We start from the raw sequence: 16,860 nt of genomic DNA on the forward strand, positions 1-16,860 counted from the left end.
ATAAGGGATATTCAATCTGTATAATAAAAATTTAAATAAGTACATGGGAACAATAAACAATTTTAGGGTAGAAGTTATCTCTGCGGGAGAGAGAATTACATGGGGAGCTTCAACTGGAATAATAACACAGAGGTTGATGAAATTATTTTACGCCCTTTTGGATGTCTCAAACATTTCACAAATTTTTAAAATATTAATAATTGTAATGACTACAGTGTAACACACATAGCTATCCAACACCGCATTAGACTTATTTTTACTGATGCTGAAAGATGTTAGAATATTTTATCAAGTAAAAAATCAGATTATAAAAAGTATGCTTTTCATTTTAAAAAGATTCATAAATGAATAATTATTATATATTATACATTTTAAAAGTTTGAAAAGATATCTAACCAAAATATGAACAATAGCTATGTCTATTATGGATGATTTTCCTTTTTAATTCTGCTTATTTCTATTTTCCAGTTTGGGGATAATAAATAATCTTACTTGGGCAATGATATTAACTTCTTTAAAAACAGGATATATTACACAAAATCCTATTATTAAATTTTAGAAACAAAATACAAACCACTGTTCCTGTGGGTGGGTTTCCATTACTGTTTTACCCTAACTAACAAGATAAAAAATTAAATTTAAAACATTTCCAACTTCAAATGTCAACGAAAAATATAATTAAACATCCAGTAGAAAAGAAGGAAAAATATGCATGTTAAGGTATTTTAAGAGTGGTCAAATCATAAGGAATGGATAGGATATAAAAATTTTAAAGGATTATCACACACACACACACCTACAACAAAAACTTTTTTTTTTTTTTTTTTTTTTTTGAGACAGAGTCTTGCACTGTCACTCAGGCTGGAGTGTCGTGGCATGATCTCGGCTCACTGCAGCCTTGGTCTCCTGGATCCAAGCAATTCTCCTGCCTCAGCCTCCTGAGTAGCTGGGATTACAGGCACCTGCCACCACACCCAGCTAATTTTTGTATTTTTAGCAGAGACAGGATTTCGCCATGTTGGCCTGGCTGGTCTCGAACTCCTGACCTCAGGTGATCTGCCCGCCTTGGCCTCCCAAAGTGCTGGGATTATAGGCGTAAGCCACTGTGCCTGGCCAACAAGAACATTTTTAATGGCTTAGTGAGTACACAAAAAGGGTTATTAATTTGGGTGAGTGATGGGGGCCAGAGGGAACATTTGCATGAACACTACATGAAAGTCAATCAGGGCTTTCACCACTAAACAGTACTATTTAAATTACCTTTCGTTTCTCATCATCTGGATAAGTCCAATAAGATATACAGTTTCCAGAAAGAACACACCATCTTCGATGCCAGGCACCAAAACCACTAACATCTTCAAATATGGTCTGGAAAAGTCAATTGAAATGCTGGCTTTAGAAAGTTGAGGAAAATGTCCTAACAATGAAATGCTGATTCTGTACGCTAACCGTAGTATGTTGACATATTTCATATCTCAAAACCTATTTGTATGATTTTTTATCATGTCTTTTATCTTAGTGATAAAAATCACTGATTATTCATATCAGAAATTTACTTCAACATCATCTACAAGCATTTAAAAACATTCAGATATCAACCCTAAATTAAATACCTCTACCTACTTTTAGACTTTTAAAAAGTATAGTGTCCCTAACCAAATGCTCCTTAAACAACAGAAATGCCTCAAGTGTTGGAGAATTAATAATACAAAATTACCATACATTATATATTTTTAAAAACTAATGATAACATATTAAGTTAAACCTATCTTAATATGCAAGACTGGCATTTAATCTTTATTCAGGAGATCAAGTTTTCTAACAGGATTAGAAAAGAGTTAGCTTATGATCACAGGCCTTGGTCAATAACCATGATAAACATCACAACTCCAAGCCCGCTGCTGGGCCCTGAGACACACTTGAAGTGGTGCCTCCCTGCAGTCAGGCGTTTGTCCTTAGGAATGCTAGCTATATTCTAAAGGTAGGCAAGGCAGTAGTGTTGGCTAGAAACAGGACTCCAGAATAGGCAACTAATAACATCTGGTTTTGTTCCACAGAAGCACTTCCACTTAAACAGGGTAAGTAGAAGCTAAGAGTTTTTCCCCCACTATTTTTTAGTTATAGTCATAACAGAGCCCTAATCTATATAGAAGCCCTCACTTTTAATTTAAAAAAAACTAAAAACAAAAACGCCAGGCGCAGTGGCTCACACCTGTAATCCCAGCACTTTGGGAGGCCAAGGCGGGCGGATCACGAGGTCAGGAGATCGAGACCATCCTGGCTAACACAGTGAAACCCCATCTCTACTAAAAATACAAAAATTAGCCAGGTGTGGCGGTGAGCATCTGTAGTCTCAGCTACTCAGGAGGCTGAGGCAGGAGAATGGCATGAACCCAGGAGATGGAGCTTACAATGAGCCGAGATTGCGTCACTGCACTCCAGCCTGGGTGACAGAGTGAGACTCCGTCTCAAAAAATATATAAAAATATAAATAAATAAAAATTTAAAAAACAACATTCATCTGGGAACTTCTGTGTTAAAGAACAAAGCAAGGTAAAAACATAAAAATGCTGTAGATCAGGGAAACCTTTTCTATAAGGGCCAGAGAGTAAATATTTTAGACTTTGGGCCATACGGTCCCTGCCACAGCTACTCAGCTCAGCTGCTGTGGCACAGAAGCAGCCACAGATGCTAGGTAAGCAGATCAGCCTATGTTCCAATCAAAGACTATAAAAACAGTCAGTGAGGGCTGCTGTGCTGCCCTCTGATACAGATGATCCAAAGGCATCTTTGCGTTTGATTTTAGATTACCTTCATATTCCAACTTTACTTCTCTGATTGTTGAGAAGCTAAGAATAAACTAGTATTACTTGGTTGTTGCTGTGAGGAACCATTCTAAGCATGTCTTTAAATTATCTCAACTACTCCTCTAAGTATTTTAAAATTATCTCAACTACTCCTTACTCCAACCCTATGACAGTAGGATATACACTCTTCTCAATTCACTGTTTTATGTAAATTTCCCAAAAGGTGGCTTGAATCAAGAGTCTAATTTCTGGCCATGATGTGTGGGAGCAAATGTTACCAAGCTAGATTGACACCTCAGATTAATTAGCTTGCTCTAATCATATGCTCTCCTGCCTCACCTTTTTCCTCCTCCCCTAGTCCTTCCATTTTCCTCCCAAAGCAGCATTTTCTAGGCAACACTGCTTACAGCTCCCCAAGGAAGAAAGAAAGGAATATTGTTATTGCAATCTCAAGCACGAAAGTTAACACAAATCACTCACCAGCTCCCTCCTGTGTTAACGTCCACCTTTTACATCATAAAGGTAATAAACAGACAAGGTAACTTTTGATAAGCAAGATTAACACCAGCTATTATGACATCCTACTATAATCAGAGAGGAATAAGAAAAGGACAGCCTTTTCATTTCTATAGCTGAGGAAACAGAGGGCCAAGGAAATTAAGTGACATCACACAGACCACAAAAATGGAAACTTCTGGCTGCCAATCTGGAGCGCCTGCCTCTTGCTGCTCCTCAGTGGAGGCAGAGCTAGCCCGGCACCCTGTCAGAACCACTTACCTGTCTCTTTGGTTGGAGTCGCCCTCCTCCAGGGCAGCCCTGGCACATCAGGAAAGGAAGCTGAGCTGAGGAGCTTTCATTTCTATTACTACCTCTAATTTTTTTATAGGGGGTAGAGGCAATTAAAATGCAATGTTTAGGCAGAGGACAGAAGTTATGTAGGGGAATCCAGAGCTCTTTCTTACTACATTTCTGTAAGTGTGGATGTGAGAAGAATGGGCTATAGGATTCAAGACAGAGTGAACTTGAAGAGATCTAACAAGCTCATTAAGAGCCCAGCTAAAAAACTAATTAGGTGAGACGTTATATGCAAATGGACCAGCTACCTTAACAGAGCCTATCCATTGCTAAAGGCATCGACAATAAAATATAAAAATGTTTACATGAAAAGAAAAGGTCATTAGGCAAACACTGCCTTCAAGTCAGAAATTTACACTCTTCCAAGACTATCTAGTGCCACCTGCTGGATTTACATGTGATAAAACCTAACAAGGAAGGAAAAAATACTGTTAATAAGTAGCAATTCCCAATCCTTGGGAAGTCGGCTACAGTTACTTAGACCACCGGGCTTTCCTTACTAGCTCTTCTTTCTGAACCTTTGACAGCAGTTACAAACTGACTTGTAACATCCCTTGCATCATTCAAGTTCTTGCTTCACAGAGAACACCAAAGCAAGTGGATTTTCTCTACTTCTTGTACCATACTCACAATCTTCTATGCATTCTACACACATACTTTCCTCCTCTGATAATGAGAAAACTGTAATTCTCTATCAAATAAATCCTGTGAACTGTGGCTTGGGCTTAATTCTTCCCATTCTCATGACCTTGCTCTATGAATTACCCCATAAGCCCTAGTTCAGGTTCTCCATGGCCTCTATCTTCAATCTCTTTGGCCCTATTAGAAGCTACCCATCTACATTTAAAGCCGCTTACGTCTCTCCCATCTTAACAAAATGTTGACAAAATCCTCCTTTCACCCTACATATCTCTGCAAGCACAACACTCTTCTCTCCTTACTCCTTCACTGCCAAAGTGTTTCCAAGAGTTTCCAAGCTCCTGTGCTCATTCCTCATCTCCCACTCACTCTGGACCCATTTGCAGTCTAGCGTCTGCCCTCACCTGCGCCAGAATGATCACCCAATAATAAGTCCAACAGTCCTAACAGAATCTGATCTAACTTAACCACTCCCTCCTTTCAATGTTCTCTTCTATTGATAACCATGATGCTAGATTCTCTGTTTCTCTCCCTGCAGTCTCCTCTGAGGCTTCCCTCCTTCCATCCGTCCTTTCAATGCTGGCACTCCTCCAGTGAGTTGGCTCTGCTTCCCTCACTTGCCCTGGGCTTCCCCATGCTGCAGATATCCACATCTTTACCTCTACTAAATGTCTGTCTTGAGCTCCAAACCCAGAACTTTCACACGTTTCCAGGCATCTAAAATTCAAATCATGTAAAACTTAACTAATTAAAATTTCCCACATTGGTGGGAACTGACTAGTCTTCTTCGGGGTTGTCATTCTCCAATCTGCTTTCCACATTGGTCAGAATGATTTTCTCAATCCCAAGTTGGATAATTTCCTCTGCTTAAAATCCTATAAGAGTAACTCACTGACTCTAGGATAAAGTCCAAATTCTTTAAAAGGCCCTTGAACTCTTGCCCCATTTCCCCTAACCACACTTTCCTCTTCATTCCCCACCCACCAATCACATGCATGCACTCAAACTCTAAGCTCTAGCTATCCTGAAATACCTTCCACTGTCTGCATGTGTCATCCTTCTTTTCTTTGGGTAGGAGTGACAAAGAAGGGCCCTTCAAGCCACTGTACATTCTCCCCCTATCTGGAGTACTTCTCACCTTTCTCCTGGATTAACTTATTCAGTTTTAGAAATTACTTCTCTCAGCAGTTCCCTTTATCCCACCCCACACACAGTCAAGACCTGGTGTCCCACCAATTGACACCGATGCACCCTGTTTTCTCCTATTAGAGTATTATATTGTGCTTGTCTGTTCATTTGTATTTCTCTCTTCTAAACTAAAAGCTCATGAGCAGAGGAATTATTTTTTATGGTCTTTTACATTCCAACAGCAGCACAGTGATTGGCATATAAAGGACATAAAACAAATCTTTACTGAACCAACTTATTACTTAATCACAAAGGATTTCATTACTATGGGAAACAAGTCTGTATTTCACAAAATGGAAGAAAGGAAGTTAAAGACTAAGTGATGTTACTTACTAGAAAACCTCTTTCTTCAACACTGGAATTCACTTGACATTTTATTTTTAAATAAATATGACCTTCCAAAGAAGATAAAAAGGGGACCTGCAAAGAAAACAGGTAAATTATTTGCAAAACAGGTTCAAAGTGTGATTTTTCTTGATAAATCATGTATAAATCATGAACAGAGACTATTACAACTTGAAAACAGAGCATTTTCTAAAGTTGGAATATAAAAGGCATGGCCCAAAAGCCATTGGTTCCTTACCAACAAATACTTTTGAAGAATAAATTCATTTAAGGTAAAGCTTGACAAAACCAAAAGCCCTAAGTCTCAAGTTAATGTGAGAAAGAAAACAGAAGACAATACTTGGGTTTATCTATTCTCCATCAACAGGAGAATATACTCAATAAGAGACTGATAAACCAACCAGTAAATTCACACCATACAATACAACCCAGCAATAAAGAAAAATAAACTGCAGATATGGAAAAGCCAGTCCTTGAATTCATATGGAATTGCAAGAGACCCCAAACAACCAAATCAATCTTGAAAATTAAGAACAAAGTTGAAGGAATCATATTTCCCAATTTCAAAACGTAATGCAAAACTTTGGTAATCAAAGCAGTGTGGGCTGGCTGGACATGGTAGTTCACGCCTGTAATCCCAGCACTTTGGAAGGCCAAGGAGTGGGGATCACTCGAACCCAGGAGCTCAAGACCACCCTGGGTAACATAGCGAGACCTCGTCTCTATTAAACATGAAAAAATTAGCCAGGTGTGGTAGCACATGTCTGTAGTCCCAGCTACTTGGAAGGCTGAGGCAGGAGGATCACTTGAGTCCAAAAGTTCAAGGTTGCAGTGAGCTATGATCATGCCACTGCACTCTGGCCTGGGCAAAAGACCAAAACCTTGTCTCAAAGAAACAAAATAAAAAAAACCAGTGTGGTGCTGGCATAAGAACAGACATATGGACAAAAGAAATGGAATTGAGAGACCAGACATAAACCCATACATCTTATGGCCAACTGATTTTTGACAAGGATGCCAAGACCATTTAAAGCGGAAGAGCAGCCTTTTCAAAAAATGGTGCAGAGAAAATTAGATATCCACACACACCAAGAGTGATGGTGGACCTTCACCTCATACCATTTATAAAAATTAAACCCAAATGGATAATATCTTAAGTATGAGAGCTAAAATTATAAAACTCTTAGAAAGGCTGGGCGCGGTGGCTCACGCCTGTAATCCCAGCACTTTGGAAGGCTGAGGCGGGTGGATTGCCTGAGGTTAGGAGTTCAAGATCAGCCTGGCCTTGAAGGGATTTCACCTTCAACATGGTGAAATCCCATCTCTACTAAAAATACAAAAATTAGCTGGCATGGTGGCGCATGCCTGTAATCCCAGCTACTCGGGAGGCTGAGGCAGGAGAATCACATGAACCCAGAGGCAGAGGTTGCAGTGAGCCAAGATTGTGCCATTGCACTCCAGCCTGGGCAACAAGAATGAAACTCTCTCAAAAAAAATTTAAAAAATAAAATAAAATAAAACTCTTAGAAAGAAAACATAGAGGTAAAGCTTTGTGATCATGGATTTAGCAATGGATTTTCAGATATGATACCAAAAGCACAAGCAACATGAGGAAAAAATAGATAAATTAGACTTCACCAGAATTAAAAACCTTTCATTACAGAGGTTCCACAAAAAAAAAAAAAAATGAAAAAATAAAACTACCATATAACCCAGCAATCCCACTTCCAGGTATTTATCAAAAGGATTGAAATGGGTTCTTGAAGTGCCATCTGCACTCTCACATTCATTGCAGCATTATTCACAATAGGTAAGAGATAGAAATAATCTAAGTGCCCATCAATAAATGAAGAGACCAAAAAAATGCGGTACATACATACAATGAAATATTCTTTAGCATAAAAAAAGGAGATCCTGTCATATGCTACAACATGAACAAACTTTGAGGACATTATGCTAAATGAAATAAGCTAGTCAGAGAAAGACAAACACTACACGACTCCACTTATCATGAAGTATCTACATTTGACCTTATCCAAAAGGCTGGAAAGCAACACATGAAACCTTTAGTAGCCAACCTCATAGAAGCAGAAACTACAGTGGTGGCTGCCAGGGAGTGGGGAGGAGAATATGAGGAGCTGCAGTTCCACGAGTATAGAATTTCAGTCATGCAAAATGAAGAAAATTCTATAGATCTGCTATATAACATAATGCTTATAGTTTATAATAATTCACTGTATACTTAAAAATTTCTTCAAAAGATAAATACCATGTATTATTTACCACAATAAAAAAAAATTATAGACCTTTGCACATCAAAGCACTTTATCAAGAAAGTGAAAAGACAGTCTATGGAATGGTTTGAAATATTTGCCAATTATATATCTGATAATATCCAGAATATACAAAGAAAACTCTTACAACTCAGTAACAAAAAGACAACCCAACTAAAACAACTCAGACAAACCAAACTGAAAATTTGGCTAAGGACTTGAATCGACATTTCTTCAAAGATACACATTTTATCTTCCAATGAGCACATGAAAAGACATTTAACATCAACAGTCATTAGGGAAGTTCAAATCAAACCTACAATGAGGAACCACTTCACACCCACTAGGATGGTTATAATTTAAAAATAAAACGAACAGAAAATAAACAATGGAAAAGATGTAGGAAAATAGGACCCACATTAATGGTAGAAATATCAAATGGTCTAGATGCTTTGAAAAAGAGTTTAGTGGTTCCTAAAAATAATTATCATATGATCCCACAATTCTGCTCCTATGTATATCCTATGTATACGTACAAAAGAACTGAAAACAGGTACTCAAATCATGCACACACATGTTCAAAGCAGCTCTATTCACAATAGGCAAAATGCGGAAACAGCCCAAATATCTATCAATGAATGAACAGATAAATGCAATGCTGTATATACATATAATAGAATATTATTCAGCCATAAAAAGAAATGAACTTCTAATACATGCTACATCATGGATGTACTTCCGAAACATTACACTAAGGGAAATAAGCCAGACATAAAAAGTTACATATTGTATGATGATTCCATTTATATGAAATATACAGAATAGATATGTCCATAGAAACCAAATGCAGATTGATGGTTGTCAGGGGCTCGGGGGGAGGGAAGATGGGCAAAGACTGCTTAATGAGTAAGACTTTTTACTTTTAGAGACATAAAAATATTTCAAATTAGACAGAGGTATTTTGAACAACATTGTGAATGTACTAAATGCCACTGAATTGTTTACCTTAAAATTGTTACTTTGGTTACATGAATTTCATTTCAATACATTATTTTTTGAAAACAATGAACTACTAACATAAACAGCAGTATGGATAAATCTTAAAAACATCATGCTGAGCAAAAGAAATTAGATTCAAAAGAGTACACATTCTTTGATTCCATTTAAATGAAGTTCAAGCCCAGGTATGGTGGTTCACATGTGTAATTCCTGAACTTTGGGAGGCTGAGGCAGGAGGATCACTTGAGCCCAGGAATTCAAGACCAGCCTGGGCAACATAGTGAGACCCCTCCATCTCTAATTTCTTTTTTAAAAGATAAAAATAAAAAATAAAAACAATAAATGAAGCTCAAGAACAAGCAAAACGAATCTAGGGTGAAAACAGAGATGAGAAGAATGGTTGCCTGTAGGGGTTGGGATTGACTAGATGGGAGTGATGGAAATGTCCCTTATCTTGACTAGGTTTTGGTTATATAGGTGTATTCATTTGTTAAAACTCACTGAATGCTACACTTAAGGTGTCTATAATTAACTGAACATAATCTTTTTACAACTATAGAGTATAATAAATTGAACATATTTAAAGTGTAGGGTTTGATGAATTTTGATATATGTATATTATAACCCATGAAACCTTGACCACAATCACAATAATGAACATTTCCATCACCCTCTAAAGCTCCCTCACATAATCCTGCCTCCCTGTATTCCCATCTCCAGGAAACCAGTGATGCGCTTTCTGTTGCTATAGGTGATTTTTCACGCATGTCCATTTACACAACAAAAACAAGTGTTTTTTTTTGTTTTGTTTTTGAGACAGTCTCATTCTGTTACTCAGGCTGCAGTGGCACAATCTTGGCTCACTGCAACCTCCACCTCCCAGGTTCAAGCAATTCTTGCGCCTCAGCCTCTTCTGTAATCCCAGGGTTACAGGCACGCACCACTACACCTGGCTAATCTTTGTATTTTTAATAGAGATGGGGTTTCATCATGTTGACCAGGCAGGTCTTGAGCTCCTGACCTCAAGTGATCCAGCCGCCTCAGCCTCCCAAAGTGCTGGGATTACAGGCATAAGCCACTGTGCCTGGCCAAAAAGAAGTATTTTTAAAGAAAAGGAACCTAAACATGTAAGAAAATATTCTTAGCAACTTAGCAGAGGAGCAACCTTGCCATAAGCTACAAATTTTGCAGGGAAAAGGAGAAGCCAATTGAGCCTTCAATGGTTGAGCATGGGCTGAGGTAGACAGGCATCTCAAGAAGCAGAGGCAGAGCTAGCTTTCCCTACCCGCCAATTCTCCCTAACAGGAATTTTGCTGAGAAGTGATGGTTGAAGACATGTCTAAAAAGCAGAGAGAAATCTTGTAGACGTGCAGTACTTAGATCTCAAAGTTCTGCTCAAAGGTGGGCCCTGAAACCATTCTCAAACCATTTAAAACAAAACTTGAACCAAATCTATCCATAGCCTAATTTCAGCTCAGTTTCTGATTACATAAGAGACCAGTCCCTAATCTATACTGTCTGAAAGACAAAAAAACAAGGTATTACCTATTTCAGTCTCTACTGTTCTTTTATAATATAATATCTGGTCTACAGTTAAAAAATTACAAGACATGTGAAAAAGTAGGAAAACATGGAGCTTATCAAGGGAAAAAAAAATCCTGTCAATAGCAGATCCACAGATGATCTAAATGTTAGAATTAGAAAACAAAAACATTTATACAACATTAAAATATTTAGATGAAAAGATGGAGAAAAATTAGTGAGAAAATGGAGAACTTCAGCAGAGAAATTGAAACTGTAAAAAAAGATCCAAATGAAAATTTCAGAACTAAAAAAAAGTCTGAATTTAAAAATGCATTGGCTAGGCTTCAAAGACTAGATCACATCAAGAAAAAAACAGGTGAACTTGAAGAACTGATAAACAGAAACCATCAAAAATGAAGCACAAAGAAAAAAAGAATTAAATGAAAACCAAAAAGAATGTCACAGACCTGTAGAAAAATAGTCAATAATCTACATTAACTGGAGTTTCAGAAAGGAGAGAGCAGGGCAGAAGAAATAACTTTAAGAGACAATGGCTGAGTATTTGCTAAGACTTATAAAACAACTAATTACAGATTATAAAGCTCAGTGAAACCAAACAGGATAAGTACAAAGAAAACTACATGTAGGCACATTAAAATCAAACCGTTAAAAATGCAAAATAAAAAAACAGAAAAGAATGATGGCTGGCTGACTTCTTATTAGAAACAATTAAAGCCATAAACAATAAATTAACATCTTTAAAGAAGTGAAAAGATAAAAACCTGTCAACTTAGCAGTCCCAGTGACAATATCCTTCAGAAATTAAGGCAATATAAAAACATTTCTGGACAAACAAAACCTAGAGATTTCATTTCCAGCAGAACTATATTACAAGAAATAATAAAGACAGGACAATGATTTCAGATGGAATTCTGAATCTACAAGAAGGAAGAACACCAGAAATGGTAAATATAAGGGCCAATTTATAAAAATATACAAGTTTCTTCTAAAAATTGATTCAAGAGGCTGGGCACAGTAGTTCACACCTGTAACCCGAGCACTTTGGGAGGCAAGGCAGGTGGATGGCTTGAGCCCAGGACTTTACGGCCAGCCTGGAAAACATAGCAAGACCCCATCTCTTAAAAAAGAAAAAACTGATTAAAGAAAAAGTAACAACAGTGCATTGTGTGGTTTATAACAAAGAAGTAAAATATACTGGGATGGGAAAATGAACTATACTGTTGTGAGGTTCATATTGTAAGGTACATGAAGCAGTGCAACAGTATTTCAAAATAGACTTTAATAAGGTAAGGATGCATACATTACTTCCTAGCAACGCCTTAAAAAACAAAAACAAAAACAGGTAAGTATAGCTAAAAAATCCAAAAGAGGAGATTAAAAAGGATTACCAAAATACTCAACTCATCCAGAAGAAGGCAGGAAAGGAAAAACAAAGCAGTAAAGAACAGATGAAACAAATAGAAAACAAATAACAAAATGGTAGACTAGGAGTTGGCAAACGTTTTCTATAACTTACACAGACTGTACATGGCGCCATTCAGTCAAGAGAAATGTAAACAAATATAAACATGCACTTTTTGTGAAATACCTTTTGATCTTATATTGAAAATACAGTTTTTATGTGAGTGCAGGATTGCTATAAGAAAGACATACCTATAGACTCTAATATAGGATTAAAGGAAGGTGAAGGATCTTCAACTTGAATATTTAATGCCAGCAAAGGATGGCTTGATAATTTTATAAAGAGGCTTTAAAAATGTCAAGATACAACAGAAGAAGCAGCTTCTACCAAATGAGACAGGAGATGAGTTCCCAGACACCATTAAGAAAATCAATGAAGAAAAAGGATATCTGCCTGAACAAGTTTGTTTTTTGTTATTGTTTTCCAAAACAAGGTCTCACTCTGTCACTCAGGCTGAAGTGCAGTGGTGTGATCATAGCTCACCGCAGCCTTGAACTTCTGAACTTCTGGGCTCAAGTAATTCCCCCATCTCAGCCTTCTGAATAGCTAGGGCTACAGGTGCGTACCACCACACCCAGCTAATATTTTTTCATTCTTTGATGAAAAAAAACTTTTTTCATCATCCATGTTGCTCAGGCTGGTATTGAACTTCTGGCTTTAAACAATCCTCCCACTTTGGCCTCCCAAAGTGTTGGGATTGTAGGTGTGAGCTACAGTGCCCAACCTGAACAAGTTTTTAATTCAGATAAAAGTGCCCTATTCTGGGGGGAAAAAAAGAAAAAAGAAAGCCACAAGGGACATTTATTAGCAAGGAAGTGAGAACCAGAATTTAAGGCAGAAGGGATAGGCTAACTCCTGTTTTGTGTAAATGTAAGTGGGTTTATGATCAGAACTGCCCTTATCTATAAAGCTGCTAACGCCCAAGCCTTGAAGGGAAAAGATAAATGCCAACTGCTCATGTTTTGGTTATACAAGGCCTGGATTGGTTCCATCAATGATATGTCCCTGAAATCAAGAATAAAATGGTAACATATATATATATCATATATGTTATCTGATATCTATCATATATGATATCTGATAGATAGATAGATAGACAGATATCTAAAGTAATATTGACTTCTGAGTCAAGATAGAAAGGAAGATGGAAGTGTCTGTCATTTCTATTGCCCAGGGAAAAAGAATGGCATCCCAACTGGATTAATCTTAGTTAAGTCTAAATTTGAGTTTTTACTATAATTAGTTTCCAATGATTTGACCCTCTAACATAGCAAAGATAACTTAAAGGGGGAATTCTAAGACAAAAAGTATAAATTTCAGTAGACTAATTTCATGAGATGAACCTCCAACTGCCCAAATTTGAAACCGATTCACAATGCAGAACCAAAACATCATATGCCTCATCATCCTATTTTGTAAAAATTCCCTTTTTGCTTTTCCTTACACTGAGTTTTAAGTTCCTTAGGCTCTTTCCTCTCAATGCTATTTAACAGAATTCCATTGTTTAGCACAGAGCATGCTACTGATAACAAAAATCAGAACAATGAGAAGAAAATGTGCCCTCTTACTCTGTAGCTGAGGAAAAGCAGACAATATTTTTGGTTAGAAGCTTGTCCTGATAAAGAAGTAAATTGAAAATATTCACAAAAACATCAAGTTTACTACCCCTCCCCCTAAGTTGAGTGTGGAGGGAGACTTGTGTGAAAATGTATGATCCTATTCTGTTTTGTGTTTAACAATGGAGTCTTTTAAGACATTCACACTTCAAAGATTATGTTAAGAGCTGTAAAACATAACCTACAACCAGGGAGACTGTGTAATGTGTTATATGCTGGGATATTTTTGAGGGTGAAAGGGGCACCATTAATAATTACACAAGGCCAACAGGTATAAACTGGATAGTTTAGGGCATACCAGAATGCCTAACCATTTTCTTCAATCCCAAAACTGTGTAATCCTAATTGGTTGTTTTACTTCAAAATTGTTTGCTCTAATAATATTTAAATTGACATTTCTATTTCCTAAAAGGTATAAATACCTATGAGGTTCCTTTAAGTCAGAAGAGGAACTCTGGGACATCCTTCTCCTTTTATCTATAATAGTATAATAAAACTATGACTGTTTTGGATTCCCTATTCAAAGAAAGGGTTTGAAAGTCTGACTCACTAAGATTTGTAATTTAAATTCCAGGATGCCAGGCTTTAAATCAGATCTGAATAGCCTCAACTAAGATGGAAATCCACTGACAGTGGTGTCCTAAATCCGTAGAGCAAACCAACTGGATTAACCTCAACAGAAATTCCACTCTGGAAGGACCTCACAGATAACCCCTGTGATTGTTGTATTACTAGTTAAGGCACCAGTAAAATAAACCAAGACTGCCTTGTACTGACAGTATCTGATAAGACAGGAAAGACATGTATACTCTTTCAATGACAATTAAATAGGATTATTACATGAGTATAGAAGGTCTTAAATTTTTCCCACCAACTTCAAGACCATTTAAACTTAACTATTTTAAATATTCTCCTACATCAAATCCAGGCAATTGGAACAAATATTTGCTTCCCCTCCACACTCAGAAAAGTACAAAATTTGTTCCAGATTTTACTTCTAAATTGTACTGTATCTGACTGAGAAGGAGTCTCGAGTAAAAGACACAACAAATTAAACTGAGTGGTTTGATTTTGCACTCAATCATGTGGTTGGCTATTTAAGTTATAAATTCAAAGGAGTTAAGTGAATGGGAATATAATTTAATTTTAATTTGTAAATGTGACATTTTGATTTAAAATGGCAGCCAAAAAAGTTTTTAAAAGAACAGTCTATATTTAAGATATGTCATTGAAATCTCTTTCATTTTAGAGATTAATGAAATCTCTTACATATGTAGAAACTGGCTATGTGACAATACTGAGTAAAAAACACAGTTCATAAAATCCCAATTCTTATGGTTATCTAATTTGCAAATCCTATTTTAAGAATGTAAAGTAAAATAAAAAATACCATCCAGCATTTTGTTAACTAGCATCTCTTTAACCAAGAGAATGTTTGTAACTGACCTTTACAAGAATATTAAAAATCTTTAGATGGGCGCAGTGGCTCACTCCTGTAATCCCAGCACTTTGTGAGACCAAGGCGAGCAGATCGCCTGAGGTTGGGAGTTCAAGACTAGCCTGGGCAACATGGTGAAACCCTGTCTCTACTAAAAATACAAAAATTATCTGGGCATGGTGGTGCACGCCTGTAATCCCAGCTACTCAGGAGGCTGAGGCATGAGAATTGCTTGAACCTGGGAGATGGAGGCTGTAGTGAGCCGAGATCATGCCACTGCACTCCAGCTTGGGTGACAGAGTGAGACTCCATCTCAAAACAAAAAAAAACTTTAAAAAGTCTTCCAAAATATATTATTATATGCAGTATAATTTTAGTGTTAAATGTATTATAATTTCAAAATTAACAAGCACAGGGTCATCTATCTAGCAATATACCTATTAGCCAATTAAGACCATAAAAATTTTCTACTTTTGCCCAGGCACAGTGTTCACACCTGTAATCCCAGCACTTTGGGAGGCCAAGGAGGGCTGATCACTTGAGGTCAGGAGCACAAGACCAGCCTGGCCAATATGGTGAAACCCTGCCTCTACTAAAAATACAAAAACTAGCCAGGTGTGGTGGCATGCACCTGTAGTCCCAGCTACTTGGGACGCTGAGGCAGGAGAATCGCTTGAACCCAGGAGGCGGAGGTTGCAGTGAGCCAAGATCACGCCACTGCACTCCAGCCTGGGTGACAGAGCAAAACTCTGTCTCAAAAAAAAAAAAAAAAAAAAAATCTGCTTTTATTTAAAACATCACCAATAGCTCTTCCAGTATACAGGAGGTCAAAAATATTGAATAATTTTTAGTTTTAAATATAGTTACTAATTTGGTATTCTAATTGTACCTAGAAAAATCAATATTGATGTGAATATAGGATTTTAATGAACTATAAGAGAGAAGAAAGAATATGGAAAAAGACCCAAACACCAAACATGCATTGAAAAAATAGAAAACTTTCAAAGAAGGTTTTAAAGTATTATAACAGTGGAGAAAAAGACACCCATCTATAAGAGTCTCATGACAGAATAATGTACATAATGTCCTTAATTATTCAAAGTAAACAGAAAGATAGTTAGTAAAACAAATATATGTATATCAAAAATTAAGGATTGATTTTTAAGCTCATTAGTTTCAAGCAAAGAAAATAATGGCAACCTTTTCCTGGAACAAATAGCCCAGTAGCTCTCGCTCTCTTACATCATAATTTATCTAAAACAGACAAAATAAGAGACAGAGAAAAAAAGACCCAGGATCACTCAACTGGTTAAAGTAGCTGAATTACTAAATAAAAAGTTACAAAAATTTTTTAAATTAACTTGTTAAAACACATTCATGCATTAATAGTAATCAAAACTTCAAATACAGTCTGCTTTTTGTCCATCAACTAAAAGAAAGCATTTCATAGAACTTTAGATTATTTCAGGCTAACCTAATATTTCTGTAGTGGAAAACAAGACCCTAGAGAGATGAGGTGACTTTGCTCAATGTTAAAGAGTAAATCACTAAGGGTAAATACTAGAAACCAGGGCTTCTAATTTTTACACTTCTTCATCTCTATATTCTCACTACAGAAATCTCACGATAATATAAATTATCACTGTATTATATAGAAGTCAACCCAAGAAATAAAATTTGCCTCTAGTTGTCT

At 36.8% G+C, this 16,860-nt stretch overlaps 1 protein-coding gene across 8 annotated transcripts in view; it reads right to left on the reverse strand.

Moving 5' to 3' along the window:
- ANLN (anillin, actin binding protein) overlaps positions 1–16,860 on the reverse strand; it is a 63,607-nt gene that overhangs the window by 8,636 nt on the left and 38,111 nt on the right. For 4 of the 8 annotated variants that reach the window (XM_063726021.1, XM_054559308.1, XM_024249497.2 and 1 more), the window contains 3 exons: positions 16,368–16,421; positions 5,823–5,909; positions 1,261–1,368 (listed from right to left, as the gene is read on the reverse strand). In XM_063726021.1, the coding sequence (XP_063582091.1) occupies positions 1,261–1,368; positions 5,823–5,909; positions 16,368–16,421 (249 nt within the window). The remainder of the gene's footprint in view (positions 1–1,260; positions 1,369–5,822; positions 5,910–16,367; positions 16,422–16,860) is intronic. The other 4 variants (XM_063726020.1, XM_024249498.3, XM_063726022.1 and 1 more) reach the window with 1 other exon arrangement.

The sequence above is a fragment of the Pongo abelii genome, chromosome 6, assembly GCF_028885655.2.
Source record: "Pongo abelii isolate AG06213 chromosome 6, NHGRI_mPonAbe1-v2.0_pri, whole genome shotgun sequence".
NCBI lineage: Eukaryota > Metazoa > Chordata > Mammalia > Primates > Hominidae > Pongo > Pongo abelii.